General features: G+C 35.1%; 1 protein-coding gene across 2 annotated transcripts; it reads right to left on the bottom strand.

The window, feature by feature from the left end:
* Window positions 1–775: 775 nt before the first annotated feature.
* LOC143468357 (uncharacterized) lies at window positions 776–18735 on the bottom strand. 2 transcript variants are annotated; one of them, XM_076965516.1, is made up of 34 exons: window positions 18587–18735; window positions 18335–18478; window positions 17943–18158; window positions 17391–17531; window positions 17081–17257; window positions 13967–14164; window positions 13151–13336; window positions 12603–12823; window positions 12178–12307; window positions 11951–12079; window positions 10500–10576; window positions 9961–10093; window positions 9457–9617; window positions 9230–9377; window positions 8932–9062; window positions 8494–8689; window positions 8298–8433; window positions 7754–7901; window positions 7495–7663; window positions 7288–7434; window positions 6871–7041; window positions 6308–6493; window positions 6018–6151; window positions 5533–5683; window positions 5319–5450; window positions 4951–5021; window positions 4664–4829; window positions 4109–4254; window positions 2862–2973; window positions 2656–2768; window positions 2144–2342; window positions 1481–1640; window positions 1236–1383; window positions 776–1127 (listed from the first exon to the last, which is right to left on the bottom strand). In XM_076965516.1, the coding sequence occupies exons 1-34, from the start codon at window positions 18639–18641 to the stop codon at window positions 945–947; spliced, it is 5115 nt and encodes a 1704-aa protein (XP_076821631.1). In that variant the 5' UTR covers window positions 18642–18735; the 3' UTR covers window positions 776–944. The 2 variants fall into 2 exon arrangements, with proteins under 2 accessions (XP_076821631.1, XP_076821632.1); XM_076965517.1 differs by lacking the exons at window positions 17081–17257; window positions 17391–17531; window positions 17943–18158; window positions 18335–18478; window positions 18587–18735 and adding an exon at window positions 14456–14501.
* Window positions 18736–18797: the final 62 nt, after the last annotated feature.

Below are 18797 nucleotides of genomic sequence, written 5' to 3' on the forward strand. Positions count from 1 at the left end.
CAAGAAAGCCTGCCACTGTATTTCAAACATAGGGTTGGTGCAAGAAATACAGCTGAGATACATGTTGGCCATGGCACGTTTTATCACGGACCATTCAATACTTAAGAAAGAACGTGTTAGTTACATGCAAGAAAAATAAATTGTCTCCATTGTTTACCAAAAAGTTGGCCTGATCGATGGCAAAAAGCACAAGACCAAAGCAATTGGCCAGCCTTTGCTCTTTTTATAACATAAAATACATTTCAAGATTTTTGTTCGAGCCGTTTTTCTTGTTAAGTATGATTATGTAGAAGCATTTTGAGCAGTTTTGAAACGGCAACACGGCTATTGTGACAAAGGTCTTATGCAAGAAAAAGTATAAACTGTTCCGGTCCAGTGCACATGTGATCTTAATTTGTGATGGTTTGTTGTTGTTATGGCGTTTGCTGAGTGTAGGTTCAGGCTAAAGTTGACGTTTTGTGCTGGTTCAAAATTAAGGCTTTTTGGCTGATTTTTTTGGAAACAATTAAGGGAAAAAGTTGTTTAAAAGTTGAAGCATTTGGTATGAGAATTCCAGATACGAGAATTTGCTCAAAATACTGCATTAAGTCCTTTTAACCTACATCTCGGCGGATACAAAAACTCAGACTTGTTTAGAAGCAAACTCAAATTGAAAATCTACCTTGCATTGTTTAAGATAGGTCTTCGGATGGGCCTACAGGCCCTTAAAGAGAAGCAAAAGTGACCTTCCAATGGCATTTAAATAAACGATAAGTTTTATGGAAGCTAAAAAAGCTACTGCATTATGAGATGTATTTCCAAAATTGAACTTGGCAGTCTACATCACAAGAAAGGTATCGCAGAAATTTATACATACAGGGCAATGTGAATCAGATAAACACCAACACGAATCATTATAAATGCAGCAAAGTTTCATCGTATATGAACTCGGTGACAGTTGAGACTTAATAATCTGAAGCTTCTTTGAGCTTCCTCTTAACCCACGGCATCATCCGCAAGACGTTTGTGTAGTATCCTGGAAAAGGTTTGGTAATGCCTTCACGTCGGTATGTTTTCCAACAACCAAATGCAGAGGATACGATGCCAAGTTGTACCCAACATGACTCAGCAGTGGACGAATCATAAACCTGAAAAGTAACGTTGTTATTATTTTACCTTTTAAACCTGGCTCCTTATACTTCATGGTTTTTGTTAACAAACAGCGATGGTTAGCTGAAATACCAAGCCGCACTCACCTGACTAACTAACGGACCACCACCGTCTCCTCGACAAGAACTGACATGTCTTTGTTCATTTTTAGGCACAGCACAAAGTAAGTTGTCTGTATATTCAAGTGGCGGAAGGGACCCAACGTATTCAGGGTTAGTTACAATACTTCGACATCTGAAAGGAATAGCTGAGTTTAGATTATACATTCTAACAAAGTATTGAAAATAATTTTCTTATCCTGCATATAGTTTCAGATTGTTGTAAAACTTGCAATGCATCTTCTTCTATCTGCACTAATCCTTGTCTTAAGACATCGGTTAATGCTTGAAGCGGAGGTCGATCACTTGACGAGAGAGGTAGCGTGTATCCGAACCCTGTGATAACTGCCAGATGACGTTTCTTAGCTCGTCCAACCTCAAATAGAAAGTCATCTGTAAACAAATGACGTATCGTAAATTACATTCTATTTGAATAAGACTGACGATACTAGACAGTAACAGCAGGCGAAATATATTTCTGTCTTAAGATTTTACATTGGTTAATTATGACGTATGGTAAATTGGTAGGGTGTGGTATGGTAATCTTGATCCTCTTGAAAGTCTTTGCACGACTTGAACCCGGCTATGATTCCTTGTCGCTCACGCCCCGATTTTCGAGCTAGTCTCGGTGCAAATTCAGATTGCCACCTATTTTTCATACTGATTTTATATATAGCTTTTCTCGAATTTAGAACGGCCCAACAGGTCAACTGAACAGGAGCAAGTGTACTTAATGCCTTGCCCAAGGGCATTACAACGGTATAGCACCACTGGGGATCGAAACAGGGTCCGCATCTACTTTGACGCCAGTTCTCAAACCACTCGGCTACCGAGTTGACATTAGTTATAGGCCCACATTATTTTTGTGACAATATATAGGAAATCATAAAGTTTACTTTGTATTCTGCAACTCTCTTCTTCAGTTTCACTTCCATCCAAAAACGAATATTTTTGAAGATAGTTTTCAACGCAGTTGTTCTCCATACAAGGCAAGCAAACCGGACGTATATATTCAGTGAAGTTGACCCATCCAACGTTTGGTATTCTATCTCCCCAAGTTGCTCCGTTTGTCAATAACTGATCTCCAATTTTAATCTGCGGTTTATTATTTAAATAAACTAAACTGGTTACCAAACAGGTTATAGGTCAGCTATAAACCTGCGTCACTCTCAAGAACAAGTATCATCAAAAGAAAAATGAAAGAGTGTTAGAAGCAAGTTGTTACAGCAATAACTTAATGCTCGTGCAATCATAATCACTTGTCTTCTTGTAAATTATATTTTGTAGTTTTAGAACCAAAGGTCAACATTTCTTGACGTAAACGTCCCTAAATGCCTCGCATGCTTGACTTTACATTACTGTCGATGAACGATTTTAGCTTTATCTAGAGTTTTCAAGACATACTTACAAGAGCAACATCATTGTTGAAGTGGTCATAATTTTCATGAATAATGATTTGTTCAGAATAATATACTTTAACAGTAGGTGGAAGCCCTTCAAATATGGGCCGTCTGTGAAGCCCTATTTGAAAAGAAAAACATACCAATGCGATAGTGTTTCCAGCTATTTAAAGTTAACTTTTCTAAGCTTAATAAGACAAGGCTCAAACCTTACCATAAGTTACGAGCACTCTGCCGCTTTCTGTCCTAAAGACCTGTGCTGCTGTTAAAACCCACCGGTTATTGATCACGCTACCACTACCTCTGAACGATGGTTGTCGATATGTCTATGATAATGACAAATATTTAAGTGATAGATCAGCCAATAATAAACATTGCTATCATCTTTCAGATGTGTGTTACCAGTACGAGGTATACATGGTTTCATTTCAACACTCCATAGACTATCTGTAAAGTTTAACGTGATTTTATGACTGCATTAAAAGGCCTATCGAGTTAAGGCCAAACACATATAAATCATGACTTAAAGAATGATAATTACACGTTATGCGCAAATAATTATTATATAATATTATTAAAACAAAAATATATTATGCTGGATATGGGTAAGTTTTTCAGTCTACAAGTTTGCCACAAAAGCACTTTTTCTCTACGAAGACATTTGTTTTACCATCCGTACCCTTTGACTTGTTTTGTATTCTATCAGTTTAACCTTTCTGCTTTCAATATTAAAACAAAAACCCATAAACTAGTTACACCAAAGCACACAATGTATCATCCTGAATATTCAACCAAGTGAAATAGAACATGGCTGATATTTAAACCAAACATAGGTTATGTTGGTATTTTTATTCAAAATGCATTTACTAGTCACAATGTCACTATACCATGTGACAATTGTAACATTGTTCGCCTCAACCTGAAATTGCATTTTTATATAAATTTGTTTCTTACGCTGTGAAGAATTCATCAGAGCTTCTTTACTCGAGTACTAATTTCTCAGTACTTGGTTGTATTTGATTTTTTTTTAAATACTTGAGTTGGTACTTACCTATCATTTTTATAGTTAATTTGTTACTGCATATTAATCCTTCTTAAATAAGTTTATCACACTATATAAGCTGAAGCAACAGTACAGTACCGTTCGTGGCATTTTCCGAAGCATTTTTTACACCATTACCCTTTTGATTATTATATTCGCCTACTATGTTTAAGAATGAAAGAATTCAAGAATTATTCTGCAATGTTTATATTCCAGTGCTAGGGTACCTATGTTGAGTACTTGGTACTTGCGGTTTGGCCTGGTACTTGAATCTCTTTTACTTGTACTCAAGTAATAAAATTAGTACTTGTATATACAGCTCTGGAGTTCATATGTTGTATGAGAAAAAAATTCAGTTTCACACTAAACATTTATGCTCTGCTTAACAATAAAATGATAGCAGCAAAGTCTGTGATCACCTGAGATATGCTATGACGGCGTTCTGTTATGACAACATGCCAGGGCCATGCTCTGTCAGTCGCTTCATCACCATTCATGATCCTGTCTAATCGTGCTTGTTCTCTGATGCTGCCAACGTCACCAGCTTTCCCACATACACTGTAGTCTAAACAGATTTACAAACAATAAAAAAAGTTTAAAATGGCTTTTGTTTCATGCTTCATGGCAAATCATTGCTTTTTATCAAATAGATCAAATAATAAATCATGCTGGGAAGGCATCTGTAGCTTCTGTTATTTCTTTTTCTGTTATTTCGATTTCAATGTTGTGATTTATGCATTGAAGGATTTTAAGACAAGTTCAAATACGAGCAAAATAAGTAAAAAATCGTAATAAGGCTGATTATCCTGACAAGTTTAGGAACACACTAAGAGAGTAAACAAGCAAGAGTTTTATTCAGCGTCAGATTCAAATTTATCAATAAAAGTTTAAGCTATGAAAACAAAACTCGGCAGTAAAATATAATGGTTTTGTTTCAAGTTTTTCACTGCTTTTCTTTAATATTTGAACCAAACCTGTTCTGGCATCTGTGATTTTATCCAGCGCATCATTTATCAGATAAAAATCTTCAAGCAAATGCAAATTTTTATCATTATCCTGAGAAAGTTGAAAAAACTCAGTGTAAGCGTCCTCATCCAATCCTGGCTTCACACAACGCACGCAGCCGGTGACCACATAGAACTGCGATAATTGTTTCAACAAAGTTTCAGTATAACATCAAACATTATTTCAGTATAAATAATAAATATAAATAATAAATAATAAATGAGAATAACCAGCAATACAAAAGCATAATTCCTACCATAGGTTCCTGTGTAGAAGAACTCAAACTAACCATGGAAAACGAGGGAGAAGGTCCCAAATCTCGAACCCCTTAAGATAAAATACGGATAAAACTGTATGACATCTATTTCAAACGATTCTTTCTAAAAGAATTTTTTCTGATAGACTTAACACAATACACTTTATATACTACAATTTGTCAAACACCCGAAATGTTTAAATTGAAACAACATCAAAAATATTACAAAAAATTAAAGTCGTTTTTTTCTAATTTTTTAGTATAATTTGATGCTTTATACTTAACACGTAGTGGTATATTTACTACTACTTTCCATTTACTACTTACTGATATCAAACACACTAACATGCTTTAACTGATACAAATACCTTCAAGAAACAAGAAGATGTGATGTTTTGAATTAAGCTTGACTTGATGTTGTAAAATATTCATTGAATCTGCCACAGATTCTAAAGCTGCTGATGTATTTCTTCCTTCGCCTATTTCTCTTCGAATTGATTCTGAAATCGAATTGAAATTTTAACTAATACTTGAACTTGCAGAATAAGATGTTATATTTTAAAGGTTTTTGACTGCATTCACCTCTGCTTTTGTAGATACCATAAAGCCTGTCTTTCACAGCGTAACACATAGATGGGTTATGACGAACAAAACACCGATTGCCCAAGATCCATTTTGTTCGTGAAGCAAATACAAGGATCTTTATAGTTGGTCTATTTGTATTTTCTTTTAGCTAAATCAAATTTTTATAAAAGTTATTAACAGGTTTACAATATTATCTTATAAAGCCAAACTAAAGCTTTAATTTATTGAATAAAGTTAACCAAATAATTTATTAGCCAAGACACTACACAAATGTTTTGCAACTCCTTTCTCCACAAAACTATACGCTAAAGAATTACCAAATAAAAATACACATTCCTCAAAAAATTCTCCAAGCAAAACTTTTTATATAATGCGTACTTAAGTATGAAGAAGCATCACCAAATATTAATCGTGTAAAGACCCAACGCAGTTTGACGATTTATATACTGCGATAGCATACCACCTCCTGAATACTTACTAACCCTCTGTGCAAGTCTCGCAGCAAACGTAACAGAATTAGTCAAGGCTTCATCAGAGACTTTACCGGAAAGATCAAACACAAAATATATCTCGTGACCAGCTTGATGTGAAGCAGAAATAAAACTTGGTTTGTTATCTGCAAGACATGTAACATTTACAAATAGAATAATGTCATGGTGTATTGTAACCAATTCATACAAAAACGTTAGACCTACATAAAATTTGAGAAATACAACAAGTAGAATATCAAATGACTGACGTACAATATCACTAAAATGAATCACGTATTTACCTACACATGCGGGTGGTGGTTCGGTCCATTTCCCATCTCGGCATATTGATCTAAGAGATCCATGTTTGTTACCAAGCATATGATATCCTTGATTACATCTAAATTCTACCATTAAAATGAGAACTTGTGGAACAAGACGTCTGAAAAAGCTGTTAGGATTTGGCACGGGATCAGCGCAATCTGTCTCTAAAAAGACAGCTTTTAAATTAAAAACCAGTTTGGTCACTTACCATAAAACTTACAACAAAACATTGTGCAACAATTATGATAGGGTATCTGATTTGCATCTTTACACTGTCAGTTGAAAAATCAAAATGAAGACTTTTCATTCATTCTATCCATTTTACTTGAAAGTTACATTGCAACAGAATGTGACATCATGAACACCATAAATAATCGTAATTCACTTTTTATGCAAAATAAAGTTCTTGGTGATTAAAAAAGTGGCAGAGAGATTAATCCCGTAAAAACAAAATCACAAATTTTTAAAACACACTCAAAGTATTCATGAGAATCTGACCCAAAGAGTTGTATAATATCAAAGATGTAAAAAATATACTCACTTCTACATAATGGTGAGGATCCAGACCACCACTTATCAGATCTACATGTTCTGTTTCTTGTACCTACCAATGTATAACCAATCTTACATGTGTAAGTTATTGTTCTACCATGTTTTCTTCCTCCATTAATCAACCCATTCTGTATTGGGGTGGGGTCATCACAAATTGCATCTAAGAAAAAAATGTTAGTTAAAATATTTTATCTAGGTTTTACCGTGTAAACTTAACCCACAGTGGCCTAAATAATTCTTGAATTCAAAATTATAACTTTGAAATAATATAAAGTAATTCACCAAATAGTTTTCGCGTAGGCTTCGGATCGCAATTATTACATAGTAATAGTGCAGAAAACAAGCAATACTCTGAATGTAACACCAGGATAATTAAGATTTAAAAAACGTGAAAATTTAAGCAAACCAGGATTAAAACAAGACATTCCACAAACATCATCGCATCTGCATCGTTTCGATGCTCCCCGGCAATCTGCATCAGTCTGACAAGATTTCCTGCATTGTCTTCCTTCTTCGACAAGTGTCAAATTTCTCGTGCAACTCTCTACTTGGGCTGCATAAAAAATAGGATTTCTAAAGTTCCAGTAACATTGAGGAAATGTGAGATTATTACCTTCAAATAAGTTGTTCTTCAGCCATGGAATCAGTGGCAATAGGTTCGTATAAAAGCCGGGATAAACCACTCTTGAGTTGTTGACATAGGACACAGTGGCACAACCAAAACCCCAACTTACAATGCCAAGTTGAAGCCAACAACTTTTGCCATTTGCGTTACTTTTAACCTTGCAGATATATATTAATATTGTAAAAGGGTTTCATTTAAATAAGCTTACAGAAAATGAAAATATATATTACATATATTGTCGTACTACCTGTCTCACTAATGGGCCACCGCTGTCTCCGAAACAAGCATCTACAACACGTTGAAGAGTACCGCCAACACCACACATCATTCTGTCGGTGAATTGAACAGTACTTGCAAGTCCGTCCTGAATCATAGCTGGAACTATTTCTCTGCATCTACACACAAGCAGTGCAACACGCTTAACATGACAGGTACTATCTCTTGGTATGTAAACACAGGCAGTCCAAGCACACTTAACGTGATGTGGAGGAGGACTTAACAAGCAGTGCAAGCAAACTTTAACACAATGCAGACCTTCAACTAGAGAGCTGACATACAAATAGTTTGCCAAAAGTATTTTGCCAGAATTGAACAAAATACAGTTTTTGAGCTAATTTCTGATATGATATAAATATCACAAACACAAACCATAAACATGACATCTACCTACATCACAATTTACAGCACACAAGTCAACTGACAAATGTTTGCAGTATATGCAGTATGCTTATTACATTAAAAAAGAAAAACGTTGGTTTGCATTTCTAAAAGGGAAGCCAAACTGGTAAAACCTTGCATTTTTTCTTAGTCTTATTGCTGCTTGTTTTAAATATTCTGCCTTAAGCCCTTGTTCAGTGATGCCAAATCCAGTTATTGCAGCCAAGATATTTTTAGTATCTCTATCATCTTCCTGATATATCCAGGCACCTTAAAAAATAACGAAAGAGTAACCACTGTGCATTTTATCTGTAAACAGGCGAACAGTACCTTCTTTTCTACACCTTATATCTTCATTCTCTGCTCCATTTATTATTCCTAAACTTCTCAGATGATCTCCAGCACAATTGTTCTCCATGCATGGCAGACAAACTGGTTTTATGTAAGTTGTGTAATTCAACCAGCCACCTTCGTTTGTCTGCTGCCATTGGTTGCCATTTTGATTATATTGTCTGCCAACTTTTATCTGGAAATTAGTTTCATTTCGGATAATTTTATGGAATAAGCTGCAAACTAAAACTATTTCCAAGCGTCATCAAACGTACACTGTAATTTGCTGAGATTGCACGGTGCTGAAAACATATCTTTAGTAGAAATACTATATAAAAAGTCCGAAATTTGCAGCGCAGAGCATACACATTCATCTAAGCCATTAACTGTTTACCAAGATTCAACAAAAATACAATTAAAGCTTTTTTATTTACATACCAAAGCAATATCATAATCATAGTTCTCTGGCGTTTCTCTGTAGCTTGGGTGAATGATTACTTGAGCTGCATTGAATATTTTCACATACTGTGGTAGCACAAAGTTTTCTATGCTTTGAATTCTAAAAATACCTATAAATATTAAGATTAATCAGATAAAATGGGTTTTATATAATGAACTTAAAATGCATTGTAAAACAGCAGAGCTTCCAAAACTAACTTCATTTACCGTAAGTCATTGGGTAACATTTTGAATACTCAGGAACATAGCACAAAAATTTCCTTTGTAACACGCTTACCAAATGTCACCAAAATACTTTGTTCCCAGTTTCCAGTTTTCTTAAAAGCTGTGTCATTATTAAACAAATGAGCAGCAGTGAGGACCCACTTATTATTTATCAAAGATCCACCGCCACGAAATCCACCACCACGGCCACCAGCGTACGTCTAATTAAAATATCAAACAGAAATCTACAAAATCACCAGGTTTTGAAGAACAACTGAACATACCAATTAGAACACTTACCTTAGAAACCGTAGAACGCTGTATTGTGACAACAACTTGCCAAGGCCATGCCCCAACATTGGCGTTGTTTCCATGAATAATTTTACCGATTCCCAAATTTTTTCCTATTGCACCAATATCACCAGCTTTGCCACATTCATGCAAAGTGTTTTGAACAATGCCTACATAAATCACAGTATTTAACACACAGATAAAAAATAGCACTTTGCATAACTCTGGAAGTAATGGATTGGTGTTAAACATTATACAAGTTATTGACATTTTGTCAATTTTTGCCCATTAATTAATTATCAATTGAATACTACTGACAATTAACTGCTGTATATTTTGTCAATGACATCAATTAAAACTAAGTGCTGATGCAAGAAATGTTTTCACATTGCAATAAGAAACCTGTACAAGTAAAAATACTCATACACAAGATACCTTGTCCTATGCCACACTTGAAACAATTATACAGATGGGAAATGCATATTTTTAACTATGAACAAATTATTTACTGACCGGCGTTTTGTTGATTTCGAAGATTATTAATATTGGGATTTGGCAGAAATCTTCCAAATGGTGCGGCAAGTGATTGAAGTTCATTATACGAGCGTGCATCTTGAAAACCATTTCCAAACGATATCACATAAACCTGTAAAAATTCACAAAGAAAGATAATATAATTGCAAATTTTTGTTTGTCAAAATTTAGTTGTATTAATTAATTTAGTTGGCATTTATTATTCAATTATATTTATATATTTTATTTTTTGCCACTGACTGTAGGGAGCGAAAATATAGGTGCTAACCTTGTCATAGCAAAACATAACAATAAATAGGCCCACAAACAACCAATGAGCGAGAACAAAGTGGCAAAGCCCAGAGGCTCAAAACATGATGTTAACTATATGCAGTCGTCTTACAATGTTGAAAGGTGAGGGAGGCCACCGATTCCAAAATTAACAGATTTTGTTTGAAAAGAATTGCAATTGATGACAAATCAATTACGTAATAACTGAAAAACATAAATCTGTTCACAAATAAAGAATTAACATTAACCTCTTGCAAATTTCCTTCATGATTTCTTTTGATAGCTTCCATTTCTGCTACAGGGAAACCCCCTTCATCATTCCGCCCTGTAAGTGTGACAAAATATCACCGACTACTCTTTAACTGCATTATAAGCAAAACCGAAAATTTCCAGTTACAGTCAGTTCACAATAAACAAACACCTAAGAAATACTAGAAGTAGACAATGATATAGCACACCTGGCTTGTGATATAATTTTAAAACGACAAAGTTAGCATAATCGACCAATAAAAGAGTTGTATTCAAAATTTTTATTATACTCAATGACATGAAAACTGAGTTTACTCTACATAAAAACTATTCAGGATTTTTTAATAAATAAAGTTTGAAGACAGAGGAGGTGGGGAGGCTCCAGGAATCCCAGTTACAGCTTGTTTTGGTGCAAATTTTGAAAAACTGATGAAAGTCATCCAAAGACTTTCTTAACTCTGAGGACAAAGATTATGATGATGACGTTATGATTATGGTTATGATAATTATGATGATGTCATGATGACACCACCACAAATAGATATTTTTTATTTGCATTTTTAATCTTTTTATGATGTTTAAACTGCAAACTATATATAGTCTATCATTTATAACAGCGTGGTCCAACTTCTTTTCATCGCGGGCCAAAATCAGAAAATTTTTTTATCTTGTGGGCCAATGTTTATAAATCAGAACTGAAGAAATGTGAAATTAGAACTGAAAAACAATGTGACATTGATATTAGAACTGAAACTAGAATAGTTCAAAATTTAGCGATTAAATGCTGATCAATGTGACATCTGCGGTCGAGGTTCTTCCTCGACAATAGCGACTATCAAAGCTGACTATCAGTTCGCGGGCCAAAAAATCAGTGCTCGCGGGCCAAAGTTGGCCCGCGGGCCTGCAGTTGGACCACGCTGATTTATAACATTGCTTCTTGGTTGTTATAGTAACTAAAAGGCTTTGAGCTTGTAAGTTGAAGTCATTTGAAAACACAAAAAATGAGTTGTTTTTTTTTCAATTGTTGCAATGCTACCTATGTCTAGCAAGATTAATAGCTGTATTAGGTTCATCAGGAACAATTGGTTAGTATTCACCTAAAAACTACCCTAAATCTGGTATTGCCCGTGTCATTGACTAACCATTTCCAATTTTATTATTTTCAGAACGATGTTTGGTCAAGTAATGGTCAGGAGTCAAGTAATGTTCGATACCACAAATGAAAAGACTAGCCTGCCATATGGGTAATATTTTATAAACAAGCTGCACATGTAAAGTGTTGCACATTAATTAATCAGTCCTTAATTGTGCCTTTGATTGTTGAAAACCAGACAAAAGCCAAAAAAACATCTCATCAGAAGTAGGTAAAATCATCACTCATTCTAAACAACAAAAAAGTACTGTGTGCACTTGGAGCACCTTGTGCTGGTGAGTAAAAGTACAAACTCACCATGAACAAAAAGGAAAATATAGCGTTGAGCATCTCTGTTAGCAATAAATGATTGTTGAAGCATTTCACCAAGGGTAGATAATGCCAAGTGAGTATTTCTGCCGTAACCAATATCTTGAAGCAGTTTTTCTACAGAAAAGTATTCAAATAAATCCTAGAAACAGTTAAACAAATTTTCTTATGCTATTTTCACGTAGATAAATGATGTAAACAGGTACAAGACTTACGTCGATTTCTTAACATTTCATTCAATACCGCAACAATGTTTGGAGTTGTGCTTATTGCCAGGTCAAAGATGACACGAGTGTTTGATGAAAATGAAATAACTGCAAACTTTACTTGTTGACCAGCAGAGAACTGTAATAGATATCACAGGATTTAAACATAAGATCATTCTCGTAAGACTACAAGTTATGAAGTTAAACGTTCAAATAAGGTAACATTGTTGTTGAGACAAGAAACATGTTTTGACTTAAAATAAACGAATTTTGAAAAACTTTACCACATTTTGAAAACGAACTATGTAAAAAATGATTGCAATGATTTGAAGCGTGAGTTATGTGAAATGAAGCTCGATGATTTTATCATCTAGTTAGAATCTCGTTGTATGAAAGTCTATAACGTTACAAAAAAAAACAAACTCTTTACTTACAGCCAATATGCGATCTTCTGCAAACTTTATAGAACTTCGAATCAAATCAATCCTAACATCTTCAGATATGTCAATGATGATGTAGATTTCTAAACTACTGGATTGATCAGACAACGAGGAACCACGTCCAGCACCAGCACCTTGTAATAGCGCTCTTGAATGTTCTGTTGCTCTTTGTAGCTTTGCAATCACATAATCATTGCTTTGTGGGAGTTTGGGGTCTGTTGATTTTGTTAATACTAAGTTGAAAATGAAAAATATACATAGCGCATTGTTCAAACAATATACAAATGCACAAGTGACTTTCATTTCAGCTGAACACTGTCTATATGTACTAATTTACAAACTACTGCTATTTCTAAAGTGCATTTATGTATCTATATGAAGTTACCAAATACTAGGACACTTGGTGCTACATGTAATATTTTTTAATGAACAACTACACAATCAACTTATCACCATACTACTAACTTACAACTCATTCATTGTCTATTGATATGCCATGAGTTTCACCACAAAGCATCATGCTGTACAAGTATGAAGCATACCTATGCACTTTGGGCTTCCTCCACCACTCCATTCTAGAAAGTAATAGCACTCCTGGCGAGCTTCACCGACCATTACATAATCAGGATCACATTCAAACTCGACAAAGTCGCCAACACTGAAATTTCCTCCCAGTGTAAGGCGACCATTGATAGGAATACCGGGATGAGGACAACGTACTTCATTGTCTAAAGAATAAAGTATAATCAAATCAGTGTGTGATTAGCATCACTAAGTCTAGCTCACAAACAAACCAAAGTACGAGTCTGATGCTCTAATTTTCACACAAATCATCTGACAAAAACTTGGCCAACAGGCTCAGACAACAGTTACTCTATTTTAGCTACAAACGCCATCTACAGCCCTGTAATCGGTGTCCTGTTTTGATGGCAACAGATATTAAGGTTGACTCCAGAAAGGAAAAACCATGAAACATATTTCGATATTATTTCTGCATGAACCAGAAAAAGTTAAGTATCCACAATTTTGGGAAAGGATAGCTGAGCTAATGAACTATCAACGTAATTTGAGTTTCAGTTCTTTCTATAATTCCTAAAAGTTGTCAGTTAGAATAAAATCTGAAAAATCTCACATTTAAAAGCAGCTAAATTTAACATGCTTACTAATTATTCCTTTTACTTGAATTCTTGATGCAAACATGTTATTTTTCTTTCTATGTGTGCATGTCTCAATTCTATTTAAATTCAAAATAAGCTTATATTGTTACGACCGTACCAGTTCCAATAAGTTTCACAAAAAATACAATGTAAAATTATGGAAAAGTTTTTTATGCTCATATGTTATATTCATAACCATACCTATTGTATCACAAACAGTGTCCTCTCCACTCCATAGACCACTCTCAAGACAAGTCCTCTTACCACTTCCAAGCATCCTTCTTCCAGAGAAACACCGAAGAGTGATTTCGTGACCAACATAGAATGGTCCAGGCAACCCATAAACAACTCTGCCTCCCATCAGTTGAATAGAAGTTAAAGGATTGCTGCATGTTATTCCTTTGGACAATTAAATTTAAACAATCATTTATAATTTTACATAGATTTTTACATAATTTTACATGTTCAATGTCCACCACATGTCTTTTGTCACTTACAATTGACTTAAATTGTGTTAATTCAGTCCAACATGTTTTGAACTGCGCATTTGTGAGTGACTGAGCAAGCATTAATGTTATTGTTGCCAATATTGTGTAAATATTAAGGAAAACTGGAAAAATGCAGATGCGTAATCTTAACAAATCAAACATGCTAGGAAGTTAATGGTACATAAATAATAGAACAACTTACTGTAGTGTAACAACAACCAACTAATTAACATTCGTCACAGTAGCACCACAGCATAGTTAACATCCTGCACCTTACAAGCCCTGAAGGCTTTGAAACTTATAAACTACTATTGATTTTATTCTTAAGGCCTTTGGTCTAAGTTCTACATTGCTACAACCTTGAATGTCGAATGCTTGCTCCCCCCATCTCCAAAGCAAACTGTTCACTGACAGTGACCACTGTAAGTTACATACAATGACGACTAGCGGGTTGCGAGGAAGGGAACTTCCCTAAGCTGGGAAATTGAGTTGAAAAATAAACAAGTTGGAAATATCAACGCGAGTTATGACTAGGGCCATTTTTATTTTGACCTAAAAAAAATTTTTTTTGACTTTATTTTTATCAAATTTTGACTTTATTTTGACCTAACGAAATTGCTTATTTGTAGAGGCCACAGTTCTTCCTCCAGTTACCCAAACATAATATTTTGTCGATTTCAGACCCAAAGTAATATTTTGTCGAAAAGTCAAGGTGTTATATTGATTATAAAAAGTGCGTCGTGTTCTTTGGCGATAGATTTAGGTAGCTTGTTTTATTTTGTCCTTGTGAAAAGGACACTTTGCCTCGATTTTCTCCGCATGGTAAATTCTAATAAATAGCAAATTAAACAGGGAATGCTTGTTGTTGCTCCAATCCAGCTTGATGGTGTTTACTTTTCCTGTGGCCTTCAACAAAAAACTTTTTATCGCACTTCACTATAACCTCGCAAAAATTGCACCTTAAATCACCCCCGGGAGTTGCATTAAATTCATCAGAAAAATCTCGACAAATCTGTCAAACTTTTGCTGAAGACGATTTAGCTTGCTTAGGCATTTTTGTATTACAGAATGTCAGTAGGCTATTCCTAAAATCCAAACTGTTGATCTTCGAAAAGACCACGTTTATGAAGAGGAAGTGTTTTGTAAGACTTATTTAAATACGTAACAATGAATAAACAATGGACAATTTGCGATAAAAGTTACTGCTGATCCAAGTGGGCATTGTGACTTATTTCCTGCTTTTATGGGTTAATATGGTTTAATTGTGTCGCAGTTCCTGATTTACAATGCTTCCACGAGGATTTTTACAAAAATTACTCTCGAGAAACACAAAAACTTTGTCAAAAGCCATAATTTGACAAATTTTGACTTTATTGAAAATTTTGACTTTATTGTAAATTTTGACTTTATTTTGACCTATAAACTTCTTAGAAACAATCCCCTAGGTGCTGAAAACAACTTTATTCTTTGATTCGTGGTCAGACGAGGTCCTTAAAAATTTTTGACTTTATTGACTTTTGCGGGCCCTAGTTATGACCAATCGTTGTAGTTTAGTCGCGTATGTACAATAACAAAAAGGTTGTACCAGGTGATAAATGAGTTATGAAAATATTATCTCATTAACCACTTTAAGAACTAATGATTGCTCTGGCAAGTAGCCACGTAGGCCTTCTGGCTTCTGGTACTGCTTTATCAGAAAGGCATGGTATGGTATCAGAAACCTTATCCTCAATCTGAGAGAAGTCTTTGTACGATTTAAACTCGGCGACGATCCTTTATCACTGGAGCCCAGGTTACCGTCTTTCTGAGCACGTCTTAATGCAGTTTTTCAATGAACATAAACATCATCACCGTGACATCATCATCACATAAACATCACCGTGGCGGACTTGATCTAAATCCATTGGTTGCCTGGCTAACAAGGCTGCCCACAAAGATTTTATTGCTAAATTCACTGTCAAATGCAGTTATGTCGGTCAAGTGATAAAAAAGTGAGTAGAGGGACTAACCTGTTATCAAGAAAATATATCAGTTTGTTTAACAAACCACATATAATCCAAAATGGATTCATATTTCTGTGCAGAAGACAGATTTTCATCAATGGCCTCTGTGCATGCATCGAACTTACTACAGCCATTTGCAAGCGCTGTTTGACTCATTAATCTATCCTAGGGTGTCTGGGACCAAAAGTTCTGATTAACTATCAAGGTTTATAATGGTGTAAAATCCATTAACTTTTGCTTTTTATGCTAAAAACACTGCTTGACGGGAAAAAATTTGCAGCCTTTTTGAATCTTTTTTTTGTACAGATTGACTGAAACTCTTGAAATGTTTGAAGCCTGCAGTAAGTTATATGACATATTGTGCAAATACATTTCAAAACTATAAATAAGTTTATATGACGGATGGTCACTCTAAAAATGAGTTATAGATGCATAGCCTACTTTTAAGTGCATTATTTCCATAGGGGGAGTTTTACATGTTCGCTCACTGAGTACTAAGGGATTACTTCGCTTCATGCAGGAGATACAGTCAGCATCACTTGCCATTGGGCAAGTTGACACCCCGGTCAGTACGCCACTGCATATACATTGCACATAACTTACACATTTACACGTACACATTTTTAGGTTGTAATTTGTAGACTAGGAAATAATGAAAAAAAGCATCAAGCTTTCTAAATAAGAAAATTGGGATTGCATAAATTGTAATTCGATCAACGTTAATTCCTATGAATGCTATTTTAAAAAACAAATTAGCTAACCATAGAGCAAGGAAGAATATTGAGCACTATAGAATAGCCTACATATTTAAGCAGATTTCTTACGTCGGCAGGACACAATATTTCCATCCCATCTTCCACCTCCAGTGCACTTTCTTTCGGGGTCACCAGAACTTACATAAAAACCGGAATTGCATGTGTAATGAGCTCGTCTTTCAACTCCAATTCCTGTGTAACTGATCCCAGAATTACTTGTCGGCGGTGCTTGACCGCAATTGACGCCTTAAAAAGTTAACGAGGTGAAAATGTTTTACAGATGCACAATATCTTTTTATAGCATTCAACATAAGCCTGTTGGCTACTTCATAAAATAAGACGCCTGATTCCTTTATAAACTTGTCTTCCTTCGTCTTACCTGGGTTGACGCACGACCGACCGCAATATCCATCGCATAAACAATGAAGATTTCCAACGCAATCCTGGTCAGTTTGGCAATTTTTTCCACAAATCAAATTGTATTCTCTCACTTTTCGAAAGTTGTAACGTCGACATGATACTGGAATGAGTTAAAGTAGTCTAGATTAGATGTTTGAAGATCGCTGAATTAAAACTTCCATTGTCTGCCTTCAAATAATTATAACCGTTAAGCTTTACGCGTTGTTAGCGTTCTTACCATTTAGCACTAAACATACTGTATAAGCCTATAGGCGATTCGGAGTAAAAAAGCAACGATTAAACCAATCACTTCTTTGAGACAAAGTTAACCTTCGGCAAGTGCAGCAACGTAATAAATAACTTGTGCGCTTCACACAATTTACCAACGTAAATATTATACGTAGGCCTACCTACAATGCATTAAAAAAGCATTTTTACATAATGGTGTATCGCATTTTTAAAACCACTCTTAGGATCCATATAGTCTTTTAAAACTTTTTCAACATCTTATATTAATTAATATAAAACTAACATATGCAAACAGTTGATCCTGTCCATCCTTTTCTTCCATGGCAATAATGTGGAATTGCCGGAACCTGCTTAACGTAACCGGGAGAGCAAATATATTCGGCGACGTCATCATAATTAAACTGGATGTCTGTCGCTGGGACCAAAGTAGGATTAAATCCGCGATAGACACGAAATCCTTTAGAGTTAGGAATTGTTGGAGGTCGATCGCAGAAGTTTCCTGAGAACGGACAATTTACCAATTGAAGTGTCGTTGCAATGTGAGATCAAGGGCCGCTCATTGCTAGCGGCAATTACCAAGCAGAAAAATGTTTCTTGCAATTAACAGACGTCATTTTGTTCAGGCCTTTCTCTGTCTACCAATCCGATTTGGACCTTTTTCTGCATTGCCTATACCTGTATTTATGCACGAATACCCGCATTCATGATCACATAAACAAACTTTTCCATCTTTGCACTTGCTGCTGTCTGATGAACAATCTTTGCGGCAAGGTCTACCCACAGCAACTGCAGCGTTCAAATCTCTCGAAGGGCATTGCGCTGTAGCAAATTGAAATATGCAATAAGAATTAATTAAATCTACTTAAATTTTGACACATTGTAGCCAAGCGCAAGCTTTCGAAAACAATACACAACACTAAAACATACCTGAAGCCTTGATCAGCCAGAGAGCAACACAAAATAAAACAGCTTCACTATGCATTTTTCAAACTACACTAATAGTTATAAACTTCTAACCCAAATCATTCACATGCTTGGTTAAAGCTTTAGTTGTAGGAAGCTACGCAACAAATATGTTCACAAAATAACCTTTTTATACCTAAAGGCGATGGAAATACCCTTTGTCTATCGCAGTCAA

The sequence above is a fragment of the Clavelina lepadiformis genome, chromosome 8 (assembly GCF_947623445.1).
Source record: "Clavelina lepadiformis chromosome 8, kaClaLepa1.1, whole genome shotgun sequence".
Lineage (NCBI taxonomy): Eukaryota > Metazoa > Chordata > Ascidiacea > Aplousobranchia > Clavelinidae > Clavelina > Clavelina lepadiformis.